The sequence below is a fragment of the Apiospora aurea genome (genome assembly GCF_038362705.1).
Source record: "Apiospora aurea strain CBS 24483 chromosome Unknown utg000005l_segment0_segment0, whole genome shotgun sequence".
Lineage (NCBI taxonomy): Eukaryota > Fungi > Ascomycota > Sordariomycetes > Amphisphaeriales > Apiosporaceae > Apiospora > Apiospora aurea.
Genome location: NW_027117392.1, coordinates 2,104,320 through 2,128,955, shown reverse-complemented (window position 1 = coordinate 2,128,955; position 24,636 = coordinate 2,104,320). Strand labels below are relative to the sequence as shown.

The 24,636-nt window shown below is 53.8% G+C and overlaps 8 protein-coding genes across 8 annotated transcripts; 3 read left to right on the top strand and 5 right to left on the bottom strand.

Moving 5' to 3' along the window:
* Window positions 1-396: 396 nt before the first annotated feature.
* Window positions 397-1,452, bottom strand: PG986_007231 (uncharacterized protein; the record flags this gene model as incomplete). Its single annotated transcript, XM_066843453.1, has 1 exon — window positions 397-1,452. The coding sequence occupies one exon, from the start codon at window positions 1,450-1,452 to the stop codon at window positions 397-399; it is 1,056 nt and encodes a 351-aa protein (XP_066699565.1).
* Window positions 1,453-2,500: 1,048 nt separating this feature from the next.
* On the top strand, window positions 2,501-3,964 carry PG986_007230 (uncharacterized protein; the record flags this gene model as incomplete). The annotated part of the gene is made up of 2 exons (XM_066843452.1): window positions 2,501-3,054; window positions 3,097-3,964. 2 exons carry the CDS (start codon window positions 2,501-2,503, stop codon window positions 3,962-3,964), a joined length of 1,422 nt encoding a protein of 473 aa, XP_066699564.1.
* An 892-nt stretch (window positions 3,965-4,856) lies between these two features.
* On the bottom strand, window positions 4,857-6,131 carry PG986_007229 (adenylate kinase-domain-containing protein; the record flags this gene model as incomplete). Its single annotated transcript, XM_066843451.1, has 2 exons — window positions 4,857-5,554; window positions 5,822-6,131. 2 exons carry the CDS (start codon window positions 6,129-6,131, stop codon window positions 4,857-4,859), a joined length of 1,008 nt encoding a protein of 335 aa, XP_066699563.1.
* Window positions 6,132-7,127: 996 nt separating this feature from the next.
* Window positions 7,128-8,694, bottom strand: PG986_007228 (uncharacterized protein; the record flags this gene model as incomplete). The annotated part of the gene is made up of 3 exons (XM_066843450.1): window positions 7,128-7,694; window positions 7,761-8,228; window positions 8,287-8,694. The coding sequence occupies 3 exons, from the start codon at window positions 8,692-8,694 to the stop codon at window positions 7,128-7,130; spliced, it is 1,443 nt and encodes a 480-aa protein (XP_066699562.1).
* A 3,145-nt stretch (window positions 8,695-11,839) lies between these two features.
* On the top strand, window positions 11,840-13,452 carry PG986_007227 (uncharacterized protein; the record flags this gene model as incomplete). The annotated part of the gene is made up of 2 exons (XM_066843449.1): window positions 11,840-13,362; window positions 13,422-13,452. The coding sequence occupies 2 exons, from the start codon at window positions 11,840-11,842 to the stop codon at window positions 13,450-13,452; spliced, it is 1,554 nt and encodes a 517-aa protein (XP_066699561.1).
* Window positions 13,453-15,574: 2,122 nt separating this feature from the next.
* Window positions 15,575-16,858, bottom strand: PG986_007226 (mitochondrial 54S ribosomal protein uL2m; the record flags this gene model as incomplete). Its single annotated transcript, XM_066843448.1, has 3 exons — window positions 15,575-15,685; window positions 15,742-15,815; window positions 15,871-16,858. The coding sequence occupies 3 exons, from the start codon at window positions 16,856-16,858 to the stop codon at window positions 15,575-15,577; spliced, it is 1,173 nt and encodes a 390-aa protein (XP_066699560.1).
* A 2,371-nt stretch (window positions 16,859-19,229) lies between these two features.
* Window positions 19,230-20,941, top strand: PG986_007225 (cyclin B; the record flags this gene model as incomplete). The annotated part of the gene is made up of 4 exons (XM_066843447.1): window positions 19,230-19,241; window positions 19,365-20,600; window positions 20,657-20,795; window positions 20,850-20,941. 4 exons carry the CDS (start codon window positions 19,230-19,232, stop codon window positions 20,939-20,941), a joined length of 1,479 nt encoding a protein of 492 aa, XP_066699559.1.
* A 973-nt stretch (window positions 20,942-21,914) lies between these two features.
* Window positions 21,915-23,977, bottom strand: PG986_007224 (uncharacterized protein; the record flags this gene model as incomplete). The annotated part of the gene is made up of 2 exons (XM_066843446.1): window positions 21,915-22,396; window positions 23,416-23,977. The coding sequence occupies 2 exons, from the start codon at window positions 23,975-23,977 to the stop codon at window positions 21,915-21,917; spliced, it is 1,044 nt and encodes a 347-aa protein (XP_066699558.1).
* Between the last annotated feature and the right edge of the window lie 659 nt (window positions 23,978-24,636).

The following is a 24,636-nucleotide window of genomic DNA, read 5'->3' as shown; positions in this document are numbered from 1 at the left end:
AGTCGGACCATGGCCAACCTTATCAGCCTATACGTCGCACATCCTTTCCGGCAAAGTTTAAGCCAGGTTCAGGGAAAAGATTTCTATTTCGTTGCTTGCCTGCCTATCAATCCCTTTCGGCAGGCGCATGCTTGTTGCTTGGTCATGGGTTGAGTAGAATGAAATGAGATATACCTAGTACCTGGCAGACAGCTTGTTCCACGTTACATGTCGGTAACCAATATGAAGGCATTAAAACGGCTACCCGCATGCATCCCGATGCCACCCAATATGTCAAGTTTCTCGCCAAGGCCTAGCATCCTCTTGGCTGCCCAAGTCGCACATGCCTTGCGAGCCCAGGCCGTTCGTTCGTTGGGCCAACTCAAAATAGCAGAATCCTCCCCGGTCAGATTCCTCCTATGCTCCCTCAGCCGTCCGAACCTTGAATTTATACTGCTCACCTCTATCAAGGTAAACGACGCGATCATGCCATCCTTCTTCGTCTACCTTGTCTTTGAAATCCGAAAGAGGCGACAAGAAGACCGAGTAGTCGTCATAGTGAATCGGGATCGTCACCTCCGGATCCATCAGATGCATCAACTTCAGCCCCTGCTCCGCGTCCATGGTCACCATGACCAGAGGCATCTTGGGTCCCGGGATCGTCGTTCCGCCCAGGTGGATGAGCATCAAGTCGATCTTATCGTCCTGGAGTCTTTGCTTGATCTCTTTGAGCTCGTCCACGAAGAGCGTGTCCCCGGAGATGTAGATCCGGTAGCCAGTCTTGATCGCCTCGGGATCCGCCCCCGTGGCCGTGTCGTGGGCGTGACCAAGCTCGACGAGCCAGCCATTGATGGGTGGCACTGCCTGTAGTAACTCGTTGGCAGCGGCCAGCGCGCCTGGCGGTACGTGTTTCCCAGGCATCCCAGTCACCCGGATGACAGACTTTCCGTCAGTGCCAGGGGTTGGCTCATTGCCGGTATGAAGCATCACGCTCTCGAAGAAGTCCAGTTCTGTAACGCGCTCAAAAGGCTCGTCTTTCAAAGAGGTCAAGCACTTTTTGGCATGCGGTGTTGTGATGATGGGGAAGCGTCTATTGAGCGACGCCTCGACCTTCCGGTCAAAATGATCCTCGTGGTAGTGGGAGAGCAGGATGCAGTCAAGAGCGGGGAGCTCATGCAAATCGAGGGCCGGGTTGGTTAACCGTTCTGCCGAGACACCGGGGCCGAGATGGACGTGGTCTCCCGCATGGAGGAAGTTTGGATCTGTGAGGATACGAGTGCCTTGCCACTCTATAACTGTTGTCGCAGTGCCTATGAAGTAAACACTTGCATTCTCATCGCCGTTCGAGTTACGGGGATGGGTATGGACCTGCTTCGCGGGCAGAGGTCGTGGTTCGTCTCCAACATGGGTATGCTCTTTCAGCAGTGGTTGCCGTGCAGAGCTATGCAGATGAAGATGCTGTAGGGAATTCATGTCGTCTTATGTTCAAACACCCCTTGGCAACCTGCTGTGTGTATGGTACGGAGGACTCACTACGGTACATATACTCATCCTCTATCAATCTGCTTTGCGGTCGCCCCGGGGTGTAGTTCCGCAGGACAAGCGAATCTACTCGTACAAATGATGTAATGGATGGGACTCCTCCCGGACCGAACGTTCCCTCTCCAGCTTACAATCCGTTGGCAGAGAACTGCTGGTTGCAATCAACTCAATTCGGCAAGACGCAAGTCCTCCTTCCGTATCGGGAAATGGCACCTGTTTTCTGGACATAGTGCTACTTGGATGTCCAAGTAAATGAGAATGATGTTGGTGATATTTCCATTGGTTCTGTGCCCAATAGCAACGTGCGTGACTGCAATTGAATCAAGACAGGCATACATTGTGATTCTAGCCGCCGAAAGCCAACTTCATTTTCCGCTGGAGCTAGAATCCCCGCGTTCTGGCACGGCGGAGAGTGACGAGTAGAGAACATTGGTAGTACCAACCTGAGCAAGTGGGAAGGGCGAACACTGAACGAAGCCATATCCGAGATCCTGTTTCCTGACCGGGATTGATCCTTATGCTGGCTTCTCCAATCTAGACTGGATTAATGCATGTCTGTCCCTCTTGTTCCTGATTAAAGCATCGGTAGAATCTGTGAAGAGTGGGGGACCAAAAAGCCGGCGCGATTGGTTGGACATGGAGACGAACCCATAAAAGAGGGGAAGTCTGTGAAAGGAGGGGCAGGACGGGCTAGGTGCATGTCCTCGGTAGGCGCAACGCTCGGCTAGATAAATCATCCCACGAAAAAAATCCCCAAAATTGCTGGTGCAAGAAGATTGACGCCTTCCCGAAATATCATCGGCTCCGCCAGGCCGCCATTGAAGAACATAATTGCGAAGTCGATAGCGTACTCGAAGCTATTGGTCCCCGACAAGAGCACTGTGTCAGTCTCCATCCGCATCCAAAAAGATCCTCACTCAACCTCTCAACCTACCTGTGGATCGGCCAAATTCTACCTTCCCACCTGCAACCCGACAACATGGCTTCGACTTCGGTCCAGCCGCAGCTCGTCTTCGTCGATGGCACCTTCAACGAGCTGGCCCAGGAGATGGCCGACTACGTGCGCATCGGCGACGAGGTCAAGCCCCTGATCGAGAAGGACCAGCAGGACGAGATCCTTAAGAAGATCATCCTCGCCTCCTCCGCTCTGAACCAGGTCCCCGAGAAGGAGTTCACGGCCGCCTACAATCTGCTCGTCTACCTCGTCATGCAGTCCAAGAACGCCGACAAGCTGCTGCCCCGCGTCTGCGACAACCTCATGAAGCCCATTACTTCTTCTCCCCAGAACGGCCCCGCCCTGGCCCTCGGCGCTCTTACCAACATCTTCAACATGGTCAAGCCCGATAACGAGATTCGCTTCCACATCTTCTCCTCAATCGTCCGCTTTGTCAAGCAGTACTCCATGTTCGACAACCTCAAGAAGCACCTGCGCACGCTCGACTCCTGGGTTGAGCAGTGGGAGATTGACGAGGAGGCGCAGCGAAAGCTGTACGAGGAGATTGCCGAGGTCGCATCCGACGCCGGCGATGAGCAGTAAGCGACATTCTAATCCCATATATGAACACCGCGCTAGAGGTTTGTTATACTGATCGTTTCTACCTACAGCACGTCATACGACTTCATCGTCAAGGCTATCAACACATTCGAGAAGGACGAGGTTTCAAGTGAAGACGCCCAGCGCCTGGCCCTCCGCGCTCTGAAGGCAGGCCTCCTTTCTCCTACTCACTACGATTTCTCAGACTTGATGAGCCTGCCGGCCGTCCAGGCCTTGGCAGACTCCCACGCTGTCTACTTCGAGCTCCTCGAGATCTTCGCCGAGAAGGATCTGGAGGACTACAACGACTTCAACGAGGAGCACGACGACTTCATCGAGAAGGAGCACCTGGACGCCGATCTGCTGTACCGCAAGATCCGCCTCCTCACATTTGCCTCGCTCGCCGCGTCGCAGCCGTCTCGTGAGATCCCTTACAAGCTCATCACCAAGGCTCTGCAAATCCCCGAGAACGAGATCGAGCTGTGGGCCATCGACGTGATTCGTGCTGGCCTCGTTGAGGGTAAGCTGTCGCAGCGCGAGCAGGTCTTCCTGGTCCACCGTACCGTCTACCGCGTCTTCGGCGAGAAGCAATGGCGTGAGCTTGGCGACAGAGTCGACGGTTGGCGCCGAACCATCGCCGCCGTTGCTGCTGCGCTGAGGAAAGAGCAGGCCAACGCCGAAGCCGCGCGCAAGCGCGAGATGGAGGAGCTCGAGCGCAAGCTCACCGGTGCCGGATTCGAGGATGGCGGTAACCGGAGAGGCGGCGACCGACGACGTGGAGGCGGTGACCGCGACCGCAGTGATCGCCCCCGCCCAAGCCCCGAGGAGATGATGAGGATTAGATGTGTCCTACAATATAGTCCCTCTCGCTTTTTCTACGCTTCTGCAACCAAAAGGGGGAACCCATAGGGATGGCATGGTGATTTTTCGTGGTCTAGACTTGGCGTCTGGGTTCATTGTTATGTTGTCATGATACGAAAGATGAAACGGCATTGGCATTTGACTATTTTCTGGTATGGGGGAGGCGACGGCGATACATCGTGATGATTGCGCGAAGAAGATTTCCCCGTCTATTCTCGGCATATTGAGAAAGAGACAGCCCAAGTGGGAATGCGATTTTGATCCGTTTGGAGTAGAAGCTGATATCCCTCCCCATTCGCTTAGCATGGGGAGGAGGCATGGAGTGTAGGCGACGGCACGAGGGTCTTTCTCCGTGCCACATGGTAGAGACGACGAAAGCAGTACCCGAGGGAGAAGACGGCGAGCAGCTTAAGTAGGCCACGTTGTCTGTCAAAAATGGTAGAAGAGTCTTTCCATAGGGGATTGACCACTACAAATGCAAATATGATACTACTCTGAGCCTCCTATTTTTTGAGCAACTTGCCATCCTTCATGACTTGACTGTGTGTAATAAAGTTAACTTATATTGAACAGTGAATACATATATAAAGGGCTAAGGAAAAAGTGAGAGTCGGTATCTATTCCGACTCTGTTCAGTGTCTGTCTGTCGATGTAGTGTACGATTTATGTTACAAGTCCAAAAAAGGAGGCGGGTCTGCCGTTGCGCTCGCTCTCCCACGCAAGCAGGCCCTCTGATTATATGTTTTTTCTATAGCCAACAAACCAAGCTTCCGCGACTCTTCCCAGTCCAGTCGTACAATTCTTTCCTCGTCGTCGCCACCGGGACCGCATGCTGCGGGGGGGCGGGGCGGGGCTATCTATTAGGCATCTAAATGTAGATTGTATGTGGTTGGTGTCTGGCTGTATAACAGAACACGAGTGGACAAGTCTATTGCTGGGATCAGAACTCGCGGCCGAGCTTGGCCTCGATGCGCTGCTGGGTGGTCTTGTGGACTTCCTCGGGCTTGGCGGTGCCGTCAATCTTGATGACCTTGCCCTGCTTCTCGAAGGCGTCGACGACGGGCATGGAGGTCTCGACAAAGGTGCGGAACCGCTTGCGGATGCTTTCGGCGTTGTCATCGGCGCGGCCGCTGGTCTTGCCGCGGTCGAGCAGGCGGCGCTCCATCTCGGCCTCGGGGCAGTCGTAGAAGAGGACGGCCTTGGCGGGGCAGACGGACTCCTCAAACTTGACGGCCTGGTCCATCTTGCGGGGGAAGCCGTCGATGAGGAACTTGCCCTTCTTGCCGGCGGTCTCGCCCTTGCCCGAGGGGTCGACGGTTGCCGTCATGGCGTTCTCGAGCAGCTGCACCGTCACCTCCATGGGCACGATGAGGCCGTTCTTGATGTAGTCCTTGATCATCTCGCCGAACTCGCTGCCGTCGCGGTCCTGCTCGGCGCGCAGCAGGTCGCCGGCCGACAGGTGCGTGAAGCCGTAGTCCTTGACCAGGTGGGCGCACTGCGTGCCCTTGCCGGCGCCGGGGCCGCCCAGGACGAAGACGACGGTCACGTCATCGGGGTTGAAGGTGGGTGTGGATTTGGCGGGGGCGCCGATGCGGCCGGCGGCCGTCTTGGATGCGTCGGTGGCAGGCATGTCTGTGGCTTTACCCAAGATTTAGATTAGCTTGGTTGCCGCCGATCTCCCCGACGTAATACGGAGACGGGGAGGACAAGGAGAGGGAGAGGGAGACAGAGAGGGAACCAGGAGGTACTCCGTCAGTGAGTAACTGAGGCCACAAGTTTGCTTCGAATTGTGGTACGTATCGCTCCTGGTAGACAACCTCGTGGATCTCTGTGGTCGTTGCGTAGGTATCCAGAACGAACCAATCTTCTGTAACGAGAACACGTGGGGATACAGCAGCAACTTACCAACTCTGCGCTTAACTAGGAACACGTAACCGGCAAAACCACCGGCGATGATGATGAGGAATGGCCAGAACTTGACAGTCTGGTTCGGGTTCGGGTTCGGGCTCGGGGGCGGTTGGGAGCTGTAGGCTCTGCGGGCAGAAGATGGGTAGGTCTTGGAAGAAATAGGGGTAGTCGCTTTGGTAGCGGCAGCTCTGGAGACGCGCGACGCAGAGGACGACGAGACAAAGGACCGAGTGGAAGCGGAGGCCGATGAAGCGCAGAACCGGAAAGAGGCCCTGGTGGCCGCTTGCCGCCAGAGAAGACGCTGCATTGTCGCTGCGGTGCTTGCCATTGGTTCCTTTGCGAAGAGGGGTGGTGTGGTGGGATAAAAAAGAGTGTTGGTGTGTTGCAAGGCAAAAAGGCAAGGAATGAGTGTCTTGCTTCCAGCTTGCTTGCTCTCTCTCTCCTTGGTTTCGGTCTCGCAGTCTGTTAGTGACGCGCCTGCTTTTTGCCTGCTGGCTTTCCTCCTGCTCTTTTGACTGCTTGGCTCTTGGCTCTTGGCTCTTGGCTCAATCGAGACAAGGGCGCCCTAAACTTGGCCCAGTTGGGGGTGGGTCAATCGTTATTACCCCGTTAGAGCATCGAGGCCAGCTGTCGCCAACGCCCACATGCAAACCCTCGAGTTGCCCGCCAGCGTCCAAGATCAATGGATCGAACCATGATCAAATGATTTGATGTGTTGTTCTTCGGCCATGCATTTATACTATACTCTTTTATTTTACTTCATTTTCTTCTTGTAGCTACAGGCAACCCAACATAGTCTTTTGCTTGAGTTTTTTTTTTCTCGGTTGGTATTCATTCACAGCAACCAAGTACACTCATAAAACATACAGTTCCAACATAGAGAGACAATGCTCGAGTCTTTGGTATAATCCTCATATGAGGTTGCAATTTGCTATGTAATGTTTCTTCTGGCTTTCTCTTTGATTGTACAGAGGTGTGTAATTACATTGTATATGAAAAGTTGAAGGGCCTCGGCGCACATAAAGCGTTGCGCAGGCAAATGTCGTAGCGATAGTAAAAGAAGTGTCCAGGGGTGGTAGACCGCCAAAATGTCCATCATTCCCCCGCCCAGGTATCATCCCATATAGAACGCCGTTGTTGTTCCCAAGTTAAGCAAAGCTGACCACCCATCCAAAGCATATAGACTCTATCAGCTCAGCTGAAATAAGAGGGACGTACTCTTGGTTTTTTTTCTTCTTCGAGTTCCCATCATCATTACTCATCAACTCCCCCTTTCCGCCGTTCAATCTGCCGTGCCTGGCGCTTATCGGTAGATCGGCCTGTTGGCTGCGTCCGCGTACGCCCCCGGGATCGGTACGGAGTCGTACTGCTGCTCGCCCGGCGCTGTGAAGGCAAAGTTCTGTACCGGTGCCGTAGGCGTATCGGGGGTGCGAAGCGCCCCTGTGCCCATTCTCGGCGTCGCACTCGGTGCCTTCTTGGGCGGTGCTTGCAGGCTGAACGGCTTGCTCTCGCTCTGCGGTGAGGCAGCCTGGGCAAAAGATGACGACGGCTCGGCCATGTTGTTGGCTAGTGTGAAGCTCGGCTGTGGCTGTTCCGAAATCTCGCCCATAGACTTGTAGGCCGAAGGCGGGAACCGCGGCGATAGTGCATACTGGGAGAAGGCCGGAGACTTGGGTCCAAAGCCAGGGGTGTTGGGAGCCGACTGGGATCGCAGCTGCGCAAGGTACAAATCGGAGCGAGCCCGGTCACGCATGTCCATCGACTTCGCCAGGCGGCGCTTGGTGTAGTATCGGTAGAAGATGACGCTGTAGAGGGAGATGCTGATGACTTCGATAACGACCTCGATGATGATGCAGATCAAGGTCCAGTTCTGGTTAAAAAGTTAGTGTCAGCGTCCAGCCACGGGTTTGATATTGTAGATTGATAAATGGCTTACCTGAAGTCTGCATACGAGCGCGTAGTCGACCTTGTCGGAGAAGACCTCGGATCGGTGGTTCTGGACGCAAGCCCATCCCCACATATCCTTGTTGCCGCTGTTATTCCTCGTGAATTGTAGAACGCCAGCAGCGATGGCCCAGATGATCATGTTGAAGATGAACCAGCCAACCGCGAATAGGGTATAGTAGACGCCGACCTTCTCAGCTCGATGGTGACCACCCCGGCAGTAGCCGATGAAGATGAGAACGCAGATAAACAGGTTCAGGCAAGCTGCGGCCAGTACGACCTTCTGAGGCCAGGAGTTTGTGTTCTCTGCCCATGGCGGGAGACCGTTCTGAGCCGGCAGTGCCTTGGTCGCGTTGAAGATGGCAAATGAGGATGTGAGCATGGAAAGAATGATGAGACTGCAGCTGAAGTTGACACCACGAAGCGCAAACTTGGCGAACCTCACTCTCGTTTTGATGGCCTGCAATCGAGTTAGCACGTCCGTTTGACTGTATAGTTTCAATGGCGACCAAACTAACAAGATCCTTTGCTTGCTCCTTCTCCGTGTCCTGCTCACGCTTGCCGAGGATCTCTTCTTCCCTGAAGGTCGGGCTCAAGGGGTTGTCGAACCTCCTGGCCGGCGTCCCGGGGACTTTCATGGCGCTCTTCAAGGGAGTCATGGGTACAGTGGCCGTCGACTCTTTTGTCGTGGTGTTGTCGCCAATGTAACCGAAGCCCACGTCTGCCGGTTGCGCATGTGTAGCCTCCGGTGGGTCTGCGAAGGGCCCCCTTCCGTCAACGGGCGAATGGATGGAGGTGGCCTCCGCGAACCTCGGTGTCCGTAGCTGCTTTAGTGATGATCCAGATGACGAAGAGCCCTGGGAGGAAGTTCGAGAAGGGGTATAGTGTTGGACGGCGGGCCGCCTCCTATCATCGGAGGAACTCATTTTGTGGTGTGTGATATAGTGAGGATGAGATGAAAGAAAGTGATGCTCTATACAACCGACAACCAGGCAATGTATATATGCGGCTAAGAAAGGAGACGGATATGCAGGTGTTCAAGATATGGCTGAAGCAACTGCAACTTGTGTGAAGGTTACGAATGGAGAGACCAGCTGTCGAGAGAAGGAAGATTTCCCCCGGCTGAGCACTTGGGGCCAGAGGCGATTTTGTGTAGACGCCGGTCTGGTGTATGTACCACGCAGCCTATCTTAAGCTGCCGCTGCATGGGCCCGTTAGCTGTGGAGGTCATGCCATGCAAGAGTCAATGAGATTGCTCACAAGGAACAGGCCTGATGGGAAGCCGGTGACGGGCTCTGATAGGGCGGCTAGAACGACGCTCCAATTTCTGAGTGGGCGATACGTCCAAATAGACGCCCGCGGGGTGACGGAGTGGCGCCGTGATGCTTGCCCCGTTCGTTCGTTCGATCGTTAAGATCGCGAAACCTCGGATCAAACTGGGAGGCGGTTGCTGTAATTCTCGTTATCACAGACTGCGGAAAAGGACGGGAGGAGAAGGGGACGAGTAGGTATGGTGGGAACTCGAGAACAGAAGCGGGAGTCACAGTCGTCGGCCGGCAAGATGGGAAAAGGCTGGGTATATTAGAGAGGCCAGAGATGAGGGGCACCTTGTCCATCGCTATGGATGGATGGGTATACGTGGACGACTGTTAATAAGAAGCAACGTCCGGCTGCAAAGTACTACTGACCACTGCATGCTACTCGCCCGCCCGCCGGCTTACCGAAATCTACCTATACCAACCTGGCAGCATGTTGAAGCAGGCGCGGAGGGTACACTCGCCCCCGCGGGAGCTGGCAGTGGGTGCCATTCCGTTTGGGCTGGTACGATTTTTTCTCTCTCTCTCTCTGACTCGCATTGGCGCCCTGGTCAGTCATTGCAGCCAACAGTGGTCGAGCATGCCAAGCGCGAATCAAAAGCGATAGCCATTCGGGGGGGTTCTGGCTGTCTGGGACTTCTGGCGTGGTCAATCTGCCAAAACTAGTGCAAAGGACGAGAAAAGCGAGAAAAAGCGAGGTATTCGCATATGGTTGGGTGTGCGGTTGGATGCAACGAACCAACCAGAGCAGGGCTGGGAGCGCCTCGACAGACCCCTGTCGCGGATCTGGAGGCATGATAGGTCGGGGAGCTCCAAGACCCCTGCGGAGACTCGAGCCCCGTGGCCAATCAGAGGCCAGAGTTGTGTGATTGCCGCCTGTCCTTGTTGCATGGGGTCGAAATCATGGGCGGTAAGCTGAGCAAAGCGAGCGCCAGGCAATTGATTGAAGCAAGCAGGGTTGCGCCAACCTTGGGCGTGTGTTGGCTTCACCTTGGCCTCCGTTTCGTTTCTTCCTCCTCTCATCTCTGTAGGTTAGGTGCTATGAGACCAGGTGGAGAGAGATGAAGTCCGAACCAACTGGCTGCGCAAACGAGATATCAGTCAACAGGCAATGAACGATATCGTAAGTTTGACTCTATCGCTTGAACTAGGATCCGAGCTTCAATATTGATACGTCTTATCCGTGAGATGAGAACTTGCCCGTGAAGGTGCTCAGTATGGCCTGATCAGTAGGTAGCAGCCATGCCAACATTGAACCCTGACGTAGCAGTGTGCGTGCATACTATCGCCGCCGCCGCCGCCGCCGCTGCTTGTGAGCTGCCTCCCAGCTATTTTTGAGAAGCGAAGGTACAGCAGGCAGCTTGTTGCAACCCCAAGACGCGACGCCATTCACAGAGTGGTGCACTTTGTAGGCCAAATTTGCGCACCACATAAGCACTAGAAAACCGCCCTCCGTCCTCATTGGAAAATCCACTATAGCCGGGTGAGTCCGCCCAGACTCTCGGGGAGGTCATGAACGAAAAGGGAATCAATCCTTTGCCGTTCCCATGGTGGGTGACATTGACAATCGAATTGGAGGTGTTCCTCGATTGTTCAGTCGGCAGCGCTCTTTCTGGTCTGTGCCGAGAGCTGCACTCGCGGAATAAATTTCCAAGGTTGTTTTATTTTTAGCTACAGCCATCCCCCCCCTTCGGCCCATCCCCTCCCCATCTAGCCATTTGGAGCCCATCTAGAATCGTGAGTTGACATTGGGAAACATCTTCCATGTCAGCCTTCAGCGATCATCATTGCGACCATGTGCTCGCCGCTTTCGAGGTATCCTGCAGGAATAAGGAGGCATGTGATATATTTATCTCTTGTCATCGTCACTTACGGTGTCGCCATCCACCTACCACCAAACAGTGCTGGCGGGTGTTTCTGGCCACATTTAGACGTCTTTGTTGAATCTCGGTTAAATCTCTGTTGATTTGGCTCAGGGAAGAACCGTGTTGAACATGCGGTAGGTGCCAAGAGCCGGCCCGACAGGCTTTGGTTGCTGTGCCCAGAAGGCGAACATGGCGATCGACTCTACTTCTACGTCAGAGCGAAATGAACGGCAGTTGTCTGACATTATGTCGATGAATGTCAAGCGACCGATTTGGATTAGCAAGTACCTGGTATTATAAGAGCTTCACATACCTACCTAAGGCACCTCTTTCGCTTGAGGCTGGTGTGCAATACGGCACAGGATCTCTAGTCCTAGCAATCATTGCGTCAAGTTTTTCATCATCCAGGGAACCTCGAATCCTGACCCATGGTATTGTTCAGACTTGTGCCTGCAGAACACACCCATGACACCCATGAGTTGCACAGTTGTTCTACAGTACAAACAAATCCATTATGAACTCGGTCAATGAGAGTGTTGATATACAGACCTTTTGTTATGTATAAGTATTAGTAACATTGTCAACTCTCAATCCTCGAAGACAGCGAGTCCTGAGAGCTAATTCACTGTCCTGGAGCTGAGGCCCATAGTACTTGAATAATCAGTGGCTTGATCTTGTGGCTTGAGCTGTCTAAGCCCCATCACCCATAGTGGGGTAATGCCCCTCGGTTCACTTGAGTCATCGTTACTACGAGCGCCAATCCATGATTGTAGATGCACACTAAATTTGAAGAAAATCAAGACCTCCATCCCACCACCTCAAAAGCTCGGCCAGTAAAGTAGCCTCCACCACCACCTCACTTACCTGTCGCAAATTATCGCACCGCAATCATGGCGACTACCAGCGACAAATTCGGCAACGATGTAGCCGAGTCCGACTCTGGCTCGGACAACGAGTCCATTCACGAGGGAGGAGCTGAGGGAGCTGCCGAGGAGCAGCAGGAAGAGCAGCCCCTCAAGTCCGCCATGAAGAAGACCCCCGTGGTTGCGCCCGCGCCTGTCCAGAGACCCGAGCTGCCTCCCCAGACCGATCCGAAAGATCTCGATGTCAACTCGTTAACGCCCCTCACACCTGAAATTATCGCACGCCAAGCAACCATCAACATTGGTACCATCGGCCACGTCGCCCACGGAAAGTCCACAGTCGTCAAGGCCATCTCTGGCGTCCAGACCGTTCGCTTCAAGAACGAGCTGATCCGAAACATTACCATTAAGTTGGGTTATGCCAACGCCAAGATCTACAAGTGCGACAACCAAGAGTGCCCGCGGCCTACGTGCTTCAGAAGCTACAAGAGCGAGAAGGAGGTTGACCCGCCGTGCGAGCGCGAGGGATGCAGCGGTACCTACCGGCTGTTACGCCATGTCTCCTTCGTCGATTGCCCTGGTCACGATATTCTCATGAGCACTATGTTGTCGGGTGCCGCCGTCATGGACGCCGCTCTGCTGCTGATCGCTGGTAACGAATCTGTACCCCAGCCTCAAACCTCGGAGCATTTGGCCGCTATCGAGATCATGAAGCTCGACAAGATCATCATCCTTCAGAACAAGGTCGATCTGATGCGGGAAGAGGCCGCTCTCCAGCACTACCAGTCCATCCTGAAGTTCGTCCGAGGCACGCCTGCTGCCAAGTCCCCCATCATCCCCATTTCCGCCCAGCTAAAGTTCAACATTGATGCTATCAACGAGGCCATTGTCAACACCATCCCTGTTCCCCCCAGAGACTTTACTCAGGACCCCCACATGATGGTTATTCGATCTTTCGATGTCAACAAGCCTGGTGCCGAGATTGAGGACTTGAAGGGAGGAGTTGCTGGTGGAAGTATTCTCCATGGTGTATTGAAGCTGGGAGATGAAATCGAGATTCGCCCCGGTATTGTCACACGAGATGACAAGGGTAACCTGCAGTGCAAGCCCATTGTGAGCCGAATCGTCTCGCTCAACTCCGAGTTCAACGACCTCAAGTACGCCGTTCCCGGTGGCTTGATCGGTGTTGGTACAAGGATCGACCCTACCCTGTGCAGAGCCGATCGTCTTGTTGGTTTCGTTCTGGGTCTCAAGGGCCGTCTTCCTGCCATTTACAGCGAGATCGAGGTCAACTTCTACCTGCTCAAGAGACTGCTTGGTGTTCGGACGGCGGATGGCAAGCAGGCCAAGGTTGCCAAGCTGGCCAAGAACGAGGTTCTCATGGTCAACATTGGCTCAACATCGACTGGTGCTAAGGTTGCTGCTATCAAGCAGGACGCCGCGAAGCTGTCTCTGACCTCGCCTGCATGCACGAACCTCGGAGAGAAGATTGCGCTTTCCCGGCGTATCGAGAAGCATTGGCGTCTGATCGGTTGGGCAACTATTACTGCGTAAGAAACCCCCCATTGTCCTTTATCTTCAGCCCAGCGTTACTGACTGAACTATTTAGTGGAAACACCCTTGAGCCTGTCATGTCGTAGATGCCATATACGCATCACAGACCACCGGATACAGGCGGACACACTGACTCACATGTATGTAGACAGTAGTATGAAACATCAGGTAGACAAAAAGGCGCCATTCATGATTCTCATTAACTTTCTTTGTCTTTCCGTGATTGGACATCTCGCACTAAAGCTTATTACCCTATTGATGGCGAAAGCGCTGCTTTGGTACAATACTTTCTGTAAAGGATTGATAGGTCATTCGTCTCACAGGGCCTTATATTTGTCTTTTTGTGGACTAAGCATTAAGCTCTTAGCAATGAATAGTCCCTGGCCCATACCGTCCGTATCGGAATAACATGGTGGGAGCAGCGCTTTTGCCATCAAGGAGTATATAATAGCCACGTGGAGTAAACCAACCTACGATACCCCTGAACAGATACCGAACCCATTGCTCTCTACGTAGATGAATGGTTAGCAGCAAAGGAAAAGAGGAGGGTTCCATCGTTTTCCTTCAAGGCTTGCCTAATCTGAGCCGGTACTGCCACCTACACCGCCAAGTCTATAGATGCAGGCATCCAATAGATCGTCCAAGCCACGCCTCCGAGACGAATGCACTCATCAATAGCTACAGTATACTAGATCCCGTGGCCCTAGACAGTGCTGCAGGGACTACAGCCTGCGGATCTATAATGGCCGCATCAAGGTATCTGGCGCCACCCGGGAGCCATCCGGCCCGGGCTCCCCGCCGCTGACGGCTTCACGCTGGCCTGGGGGCGACGACTTCTAGGGCGCATCGGAGATGTTGACCCAAGGCCGAGTATGAGCTCCTCACCGCGAGCACAACGCCCGGGTAGCGTGATCAACTTCGGACCTACTTATACAAAGATCAGCCCAAGTAGCTGTCAAGGCGGCGGTGTACAACCGAGGAAGACTTCGGCTCAAGTTACTTAACGATGCTTTGAACACAGAACCGCCACCGGTGATGCGGGTTAAAAGAGACGATCCTTTTCTCGTATACGCCCGACGCAGCAGCCACGCTCCCAGTGAGGATGAGAATCCCGTGCTTCTGCCCTCTCCACTTTCCCAGAAGTCGGGCTATGGGGCGGTGAGGCCTGAACCACCGAATCAACATCCGACGCCTTCTGCCCGGCACTGCACCGTCAAAAACAGTAGCAATACCATGCGCGCTCTAATAAGTGGTAGTTGCTGATGAAGTGGCAGCCCGACTGATGCAAGACATGCCTATCGGTTGAGCCACCGCTCCGGCCACCGCTCCGAGATGGGACCACAAAAAGAGGTACCCCCCGTTCATGAACGACAGGCTTCCAGAACAACAAGTCTGCACAAGCGAAGATCAAAGAACAATGAATTAAGAGGCCTTATGGGAAAAACTGTCAGCGGAGCTGCCATGATCATCCAGAGGCCTGTGGGTGTTCTCTAGAGGGGCGTTGCCGGGCCACCTATTCATCCTGTCGTCCCATGCGCGCCTATAAGGCTGGACGTGGACCCTTGTTCTACTATTGACGTGACTCGCAATCCACAGGCTCCAGGGCCGTCTTACAACGTGTTTGCTCAGATTTCATTATCCGGATCGAAATCCTAAGGCTCCCCGTTCTGCTTTCAACAGGGGTCCACCGACGGCGATAGGCATTATGTGTACATATGCCGCTGCGTCGCCTCCTTTTTAAAATTACCAATTTCACTATTGAGACCCGCCACTAGATATTGGCCCGGCCCCTGTTGCATTATGGCTCTTTTGCGTCCCTTGTGCTGCCATGAAAACTATTACTGCTGACGCGAATTTGCATATGTCCCCAGAGGAAGCATAAGTGGCCTAGGCATTTCTACATATCCTCATGAACCAGGCTTCAAGAGGGCCTCGATGCCTTCATAGGGTGAAATGGAACGCTGAACAGTACTAGAAATGCAAGCAATGTCGTGCTCGGCGCATGGACATGGACGAGCCCTGCGCTTTGCTGTACCTGACACATGGTACCAGCAAAAGAGGCAAGGGTATGATGGCGGCATAGCATATCACGTGTCTTGGATGATTGTTGTATTGTACAGCTCTTTATACAGAGGTCTACATCCAGACATTGAGGGTCCTGATTCGTACAGGTGGATATACAGTGAGATGCGGCTTTCGAGTCTGTGTCTATGCCTGCTTGCCCTTCTTGTCTCTGCGCTTTCCGTGGTTGCGTACTCTGGGAACAACAACCCATTTGTTGACATTGCTTGTTCTGCGAGTCTTTTTTCCACCTTTGGCCTGAAGTATGGGTCAGTTATGACAGGGATCTGGGCGATGTTGAGAAGGCAACGTACCAGTCGTCCCCAGGGACTGACGGGGTTTCGGTTACCCTTCGACTTACCACGGCCACCACCGTGGGGATGGTCAACTGCAAATCCCATTAGCAACAAGACATACGGAAAAACGGTGGAAGGAAGACATACCCTTGTTCATGGCCACACCACGCACTGTAGGCCTTATGTTCAACCATCGACTCCTTCCAGCCTTACCAAGTTGGCGGTACTGGTGATGGGGGTTGCTGGCCACTCCGATAGTGGCACACGCGTCTTTGCTGCACTTTCTGACTTCACCACTCTGTAACCGGACGTTGACATACTTGCCCGTTACCACCTTGACGCCGTCTGCTCTGGTCTCTTCCTCTTTGGAGTCCACAACGGCGTAGGTACCGGCACTTCTACAGAAGACGGCCTTGCCCTTTGGGTGCGAGCCAACGTTGAAGACCGGTGTGCCAACGGGAATCAGATGCAGCGGAAGACAGTTGCCTCGATGGGCAGTCTTGGCAGCCAAAATACCGGGATCGATGTTACCACCCATGCTAGCGAGGAGGTCCTCGGGAATTCCAGATCGATAGCTCTGCACAACGTCTCCGGTCCTTGTCCCGTCCGGTGCGATGATATATGACTTGGCGCCGGTGAGCTCTTCGGTCAAAAGCGCAATGTGGGCGCTGCGATTCGGGTCGTACTCGATGCGTTCGACGATATGCGGCCCGGGGGCCCAGCGGGAAAAGTCGACGGTACGTATCCTGCGTTTGTGGCCACCTCCACGATGTCTCACAGTGATGCGGCCATGGCAGTTCCTACCGCCCTTGCCCATTCCCTTCTTGGGGAAGGTCAATGGGAGGAATGGCCGTCCTTTCCATAAGTGGTCGTTGATGGGCCGCTTGAGATGCCGCACACCGGGGGTTCGGGGCTTGTAGGTCCGCAAGATGACGGTGGATTGGCGGTCCTGCGTATACTGAGGTCTGTCGGAGGCGAAGCTGCTCGGGCTGGGGACGGAGGTGGTGACAGGCTCAACGCCGGTTTGGATCTGGGCGGAATAGCGGCGGAGGAATGCGGCGCTCGGCGACCATTGGCAGCTCGCCAACAGCGGGCGAGGCGCTTTTTTGGCGAACAGCCTGGGTTGCAACATCATGGCACGCCAGCCAACAGCTGCCACCTAGGCGAACAGAGTATGTCTAAAAGATTGTTGTTGGGCCGCTGCAAGCTCCGTGTCACCCTTCGCTATACTTGATCGGCGCATAGGAACTGAAGCCGCTCGTGTAATTTTCCCTGGTCCCTAGGGTCGCATCAATTGGATCGATAGCTCGTGGAGCTTAGGTTGTTCCTGCCCCGGGCAATTGAATTGATCAATTGATGGGCCCCTCCCTCGGCCCGACCGACCGACTGCTGCCCAGCACGCAACTTGATTGACTGACTGACTGACTGATTGATTGAGTGAAAAAGCTTATTGATGGGGGTATGTGCTTACACAGCGGGAGGTACCTACCACCTATCAATTGATCGATTGTCGGTACTACCACCAACCACCACCACCACCTTTAAATTTAGGGCGGTTCAAGCTGCCGGGAATTAGCAAACGCGGTATATAAGCCACAGGCTCTCCCCCGGACTGGGACAAGCCACACACTTCTCAGACCCCAACGCGGGAAGCCGCAAACGCGTCCAAACGGGTGGAGCGCCCGAAGGAGGCAGGGGTGTCCAGGCGCGGCGTTGCTCCGCTGTTGCTATTGACAAAAATGCGAGAAGTGGGACTCGCATCGCTGGTTTCTAGGGAGAACCGGGCGGGACCTGCGACAATTGGGGGAGCGCGTCAGTCGAAACGACGGGACAGCAGGAAATAAATCAGGGAAGAGGCCAAGGGTGGCAGTCGACCGTCGGTCGCCCGCTGGACCACGGTTACGTAGCTCGACGGGACTTTGTTGTTGTTCAGGTCCCGTCTGGCGTATCGTGTCGTCGTATTCTAACCGCATCGTGTATCCGGCTCCTCTCTCTTCCTCTTGCTCTTCCTCTATCCCTCCCCCAGATATCCAGCGATCCTCGCTGGGCCATGGAGGTGTATAGCAATAATAATGTGTGTATAAATAGGCCTGTTGCAATCCGTCCATAAATGTATACCTCCCAAATTGTGACACATCCTCTCTCCCGGTCCATGCTCCAGTCCTGTCGGTTCTTTAGACAACCTGAAATTAGAGTCAAGCGCATACCAATCTTAAAGTACAGACCTACCTAGTCGGCTTCTACTGGTACTTATTCTTCCCTTGGGCCCTCCAGCTGCAACGGCGACGAACCGACGGAAAGCAGCGAATATATTCACATTCACAGACTGGATATCGAGTTTCCCAGCCACAGCACAGCATCGAATCCCGATCCTGATCCGTGTGCCAGCTGGACACGCTTTTTTTTTCCCTTTACTCCTCCTCGCTGCTACGTCTCTGCTGGGGCTACGTCGTCGTGACCTAACTCCACCAGGCCAGAAGACGCGCTGGGCTAGTCGCTAGTGGGCCAGCTACTTTTCGTACCAAGCATAGGCACGTCTCCAACGCTTGGCACCGACCAAGTTGCAGGCGAACCCGCGTAACCGCTCGCCCTCACACACTCCGCGCCCGGGATCAGACTGCAAACCCGCACCCAGGACCTGCACCCGCTTCTTCACGCAGCAGCAACAGCAGCAGCAGACACAGACACGGACACTGTGGGCAGACACCAGACACCAGACGCCAGACGCCAGACCACCACCAGACACGCTCACGTCAAAAAAAAGAGAGAGAAGTAGGTACCCCCGTATCTTTTTTTGCAGGCCCGCTCCACTCGGTGCACGCTTTCTTTTGCGTCTTGCTTGTCTGACAAGCTAAACATTGCCCTCTCTCTCTCAAAACCACACCTTGTCCGTCCCGGTTCTTGTAAACATTCGAACCTCATCTACACCTCTAACCCTCTTCTCTTCCATTCATTCCACCCAACGACTCCTCCCTCCTCCTACTCCCGGACCCTCCAACAAAACCTTCATCCTCTAGACCCATTGCTCGGATTGCCTTACCGCCTCCCACAGCAACGCAACCGCGCCCAGCTCAACCCAATCCGGTTCACTCTTTAGCAGTAGCTGACAGGTCACGCTGCCCTTCAGTTCACCAAGGGCTTGTGTTGATATCACGCACCCTCTCCACCCTCGAGGCCTCGAAAATAATATCTAAGTCCGTCTCTGCTCCTCGCCAAGAGAGCCAATGCCTCTCCAGCCCAGCTGTCCCGTCCTGCCCTCTTCTACTGCTGCTCTTGCATCGCGTCGGGCACGTGTTGCATCATGTCCGGCGTGTTGAAGACGCTCCTTAGCACTCGTCCCACATCTTCTCTTCCTAGCTCTCTATAATAGCACACACACACACAGACACACTCACCCACTACCTTGACAACAACCACCTCCCAAGCCTCCCCAGCTGACCTGATTTGTTACAGTACCACCTTGAGATCGAATTAAACCTCCGCTACAGTGTTCTTCAATCAGCAATATGCCTGCCGTTGTAAGTAGAAAAACCTCGCGAAAAATACACGTCCAGCTACGCGTGTCTCAAAAAGCCATACCTCTTGAAACACGAAACAAAAAGTCGCGTCTACGAATCTCACTGACTGATTTACCTGCAAAGGGACGTACGACGAGGCAACGCGGCGTCTTGAACGAGAATGACGAGAACGGTGCTCCGGCGCGCATGACGCGTGCTAAGGCCGCCGCCCTCGAAGTCGAAGTCACTACTAAGCCTCTGCAATCCAAGAAATCGGCAGTAAACGCCAACCCCACCACTACTCGAACGAAACGAAGTGCTCTGGGAGATGTCACCAATGCGGGCAAGAGCGAGGCTGTCGAGGGCAAGAAGCCCGCTGCCACCAAGACGGCAGGCCTCGTCTCCAAGGCTAGCTACCCTGTCGGTGTGAAGAAGACTACCACTCGCGCTGCCGCAGCCCGAGCTCCCGTAGCTACCAAAGAGGCCGCCCCCAAGGCCCGAACCGGAAGCGGTGTCGGTGGTGCCAATGCCGCCAACACCACGCAGAAGAGGAAGGTTCTTTCCAGCACAGCTGTTAAGCCCGATGTTGTCGCCCAGGAGGAGCCGGCCCGCAAGAAGCCTTTCAACCCAGACGCCGAGAACCAGACGAAGCCCCAGACGAAACTCGCCAAGGTCGAAGAAGTCCCCGAGAAGGTTGTCGACGATGTCAAGCCCGAACCCGCAGACGAGAAGGAAATTTACCCGCCTGGTGTCACCAACCTGGACAGCGAGGATATGGATGATCCCTTGATGGCTGCCGAGTATGCCACAGAAATCTTCGAGTACCTGCGCGATCTGGAAGTCAAGTCCGTGCCCAACCCCGAGTACATGGAGCACCAAGATGATCTTGAGTGGAAGACGCGAGGCATTCTTGTCGACTGGTTGATTGAAGTGCACACCCGCTTCCACCTTCTGCCGGAAACCCTTTTCCTGGCCGTCAACATCATTGACCGTTTCCTGTCAGCCAAGGTCGTCCAGCTTGACCGTCTGCAGCTGGTTGGCATCACCGCCATGTTCATCGCCTCCAAGTACGAGGAGGTTCTCTCCCCTCACGTCCAGAACTTTGTGCATGTTGCCGACGATGGCTTCACCGAGGCCGAGATTCTCAGTGCTGAGCGGTTCATCCTGGGAACCCTCGAGTATGACTTAAGCTACCCGAATCCCATGAACTTCCTGCGTCGTATCTCCAAGGCGGACAACTATGACATCCAGTCTCGGACGATAGGGAAGTACCTGATGGAGATCAGCCTGCTCGATCACCGTTTCATGGCATACAGGCCCAGCCACGTCGCTGCTGCTGCCATGTTCCTGGCTCGCATGATCCTCGATCGAGGTGAATGGGTAAGTTGATAGTCCCTTACTTCCCCTTCACCGTTCACTTGGCTAACTTGGTGCAGGACCCAACTCTGTCTTACTATGCTGGCTACACAGAGGAGGAGATTGAGCCCGTCTTTGAACTGATGGTCGACTACCTTGCCCGGCCCGTTATCCATGAGGCATTCTACAAGAAATATGCTAGCAAGAAGTTCTTGAAAGGTGAGAACCCAATCCTAACTGCTTCTATCCTGTCGCGTTCTAACAGTGATCTAGCATCTCTGCTCACGCGTCAATGGGCCAAGAAGAACGCCCCCATCTTCGGCATCACCGATACGAGCCTTTCCTTGGACGAGATCTCGTCTTAAGGCTTGTGTTCGTGTTTGCTTTACACCTACACAAGCCTTTTTCACCGCGATGATACTTTTATGTCGAGTGTTCTGTAATGTCTCAGGATACCCCTGGACCTTGGATGGTCCTCACGATAATTCCTTGCATGATGCTCTAGACCGACGATTCTCACACACCACTACACATACTCGACCCCCATCTGTTCTGGACTCGGGTGTGGCGGTCTTCTCCCAGCGTCCTGAGCCTTCTTGGGGCTCTCGATTTTTGACAGCCTGCGGCTGTCTGTTATTGTTTTGCGTGCATCTTCGTTATTCTTAGTACTTCGGCCCCTTTTTTCTGCCATCTGTTGATGATGCATGGCGTATGCGGCAAAGGGGCGTCTAGGAGTCAAAGGAGGGTGGCGTCCTTGATTTTGTTGTTTTGATTAGCATATCTTCCCGACGGAGCCGTTTTGGTCCTGTCTACAACCTATCTGGTCTACAGGGCATCGTTCACAGTTTTGCTGCTGGTTCGGCTCTTTCACGCGAAGTGGGAGAAGTCGTCGCCAGTCCAACTATGTTGGCTTTGCTATAAGTTGCGTGAAAGTAACAGTTAAGCAACGATAGCTGGATCGGTGCAGTCGGCTGCATGGAGATGGGGGCTTGGAAGGGAATGTGTGATGTGTACGTTCATGTTACTTGTTGGACTTAGAATACGGTTTATGGACGAATGGACAAATAAAATTCGGCGTACTGCATGATCTTGCTCGCTCTCCTGTCACAGCTCGTGTCTAACATGCCCTCCTTCGTTCTCTGGCGTGTTCCTCGGCCACTCTTACTCATGTCTGGTTCAGTATTGACATCGCCTCCCCGTTGTGTTGCTGCTCAGTGCATTAGCATTACTCTGCAGTGTTCTCATTGCCAACGCCATCTTCAGGCCTGTTGTTTGCTGCTGCTGCTGCACCTGCGTCCACGGCCCCTGTATCGTCGTTGGCTCCTGTATCGTTGACTGCTACGTCGTCCGCAGGCGCCTGGTCACCGCTGTCAACAGCATGAGCATCAGCTTGGGGCCTAGATACGTTTCCAGATTTGCCCATTGCCCTTGTAGCCCTGCCTGCCTTGACACCCGAATCAGGGCCGTATTTCTCCATGAACTCTTTTCTGCCCAGCCGCTTCTGTTGCTGCCTTCTTCGTTGGGCACCCTTATTCTCACCCTCGCCCTCCTTCCCCCTTCTTTCTGGTTCTCGCTCTCGCCGCCACCCCGAAGACGCCATAGCATTCTCCCGATGAGCCCCGAGGGGCCGTGTTCCTGTTCCAGCCTGGCGAGGGCGTCCTTCCGGGCCTGGCCCGCCTTGCCCCGCTCCTGCTCCGCTGTGATTTTGGCGCGGTGGGCGGCTTTGCGCTCCGAGGCCAGGCGGTGGAAGCCGGCTTGGGTTCGCGGGGGGCGCGCCGACGCCGCCGGTGAGGAACCACCAGGAGTACGGTACGGGTTTGCTTGGGGAGGGAGGGTCTCGTTGCTTGGGCATTGCCAAGAGGTTGGGTTGGTGGGTAATGTGGGATTATGCTCGGTAGTGAAGATCCTTAGGGGAGTAAAGAACTCTGGGTAATTGGTTGCTGATCTGGCATAGCAGTAATGGTATCGCCGACTCTCAGGGGCACATCACAATAAGGGGGTGTAAGAGAAGTGAGTAGATATGGCTGAACAGATGGCGTATTTGAGGAACTGGCCAATTCGCCGGTGGATTTCTTGTGTTGTCATCGGTCTATTGGATGATGGGATTGAGAAATATGGCACGTCGAACGTCGTATGAAATGGTCAACGTTTAGGCGAGGAAGGAGGGAATAAATAGCCTGGACACGACCGAAGCCAGCATACGCATTTGAATGATGCTGGAGACTTCTATCAGCAATAAAAGTCTGCAATAGGATTCACAGTTTGCTGTTACGGCGACTGACTAGGTGGGAAACTGTTGTGACCCGGCAAAAGAATATTGACTGGGCACGTCAAGATGTGACGCACGCAGCATCGGTTCATTATCATTGCCATGGTCTATTGTATCTCTGAACTGTGAATACAAGCCAGCGAAGCCCCTCCAACTCGTTTTTTTCTGAAACATGATGAATCGACGCTATCCCAAGCGCCTCCTATCATACACATCATTATCATTATCACCCCCTGTGCACCCAAACGAAGCGAGTTGTTCATCGCCGAATAGACCGAGTATGGTTGAAGACAACCCTATCCCGCCCTTGCTAGCTTCTCGCTGCTCGCCGTAAACCCTCCATCATGTGCTGGGTATTGCTACTCGTATAAATCCCCTTCTCCCCCCTTATGCTGCTTCTATCCGTCTTGCCATGCTATAGCAAAGTGGATAGGCGAAACAGCCATCTCTGACCCGACCGAGGAAGCTACTCGCCCATTATGGGAGGTCGAAGGGCGAAAGCGACCTTCCTATGGCGATTGCTGCAAGTGGACGACGGGGGAGAATGCCCAGCGCCTTGTTGGTGTTTACCGCGGGTCTTGGGGACAGCAAGATCCTCTTGCTCTCGAGCAATACGATCTTCTTCGGCCGCCTCAATCTCGAGGGCCCAACTATCGGAGAGACATGCCGATGTCATCGACCAGCTATCCGCGTTGTCGTCGTGGTCGTATTCCTCATCCACCTGCTGGGACGCAATATCTCCATTACGTAGGGCTATGCTATCCTCGCAGACTACCAGCATGTCCTCCTGGGCGATTTGACAATCTTCGGGTTCATTCATGGCTTTCACCTCCATACCCTCATTGGAATTGCTTAGGGGGGGTTGAGTCTGAGAACAGGTGGGTCGGTCTCCTGAGGTCTCCTGAGATTCATCCTTCTCTTCGCCAGTGTAGTTATGGCGTGGTTCATGTAGCGAAAGCAGCATTCTGTCGAAGTAATCCTCAATTATCTCGAGGTCACTGGTGCTATCCGCATCGTCGGTGTTCTTGGTACCGTTCTGGTACTCGCTTTCTGTGTCTGACGAGACCATTGTAAAGTCATCGTCAGACGAGTATTCGTCATCGGTGTCACCTGAGTCTGTGTCATCGTCCATGACGGGACATGCAATGGCATATTGCTTGCGCCTCTTGGTGGGATTGATGTGCCATTCATCGACATCTCGCAATGAGATAGACGATACGGCAGATGTAGGTCGACATGCTAGAGATTGCCAAAGTTAGCAACATTTCCCGGTGTGTAGAAGCAACAAGAATTTGCGTACCTGGACCAGAGTATGTCGTGAATGGTGACAGACGTTGTGTGTCGGGGGCAATGATTGCTGCCACGTCAAATCTTGCGATAGCACAGCAATGCTGGTAGGAATTGATGCTGGGTTGCGAGAAGAGCGAAGAAATCGTGGTAAGCCTTTCTATATAGACGGTGACTTGAGCAGCAGTTACAATAACAGCAACGTCGGTGTTCTCGTGTAGGAATCACGGCAAAAGGTTGTTGATGCTCTAAAACTGGAGGGCGTGGTTAACAGAGGAAAAGACGATGTGATAAATTTTCTTTTTCCTTTAGGTTATTTAATAAATGCCAGTGGTGTTCTAGATCAAGCGCACCTGATTGTTTAGGAGAGGAAGAACTGGTTTTTATTCTGTGTGCAATAAAAGAAAATCTCGGTTGGTTTAAATGAAGAATTCGTGACCGATGTGTGTTCTGAGGAGAGTAATTATTTAAAAACCTGCTTTCTAGCTATAGTACATGTGAAAT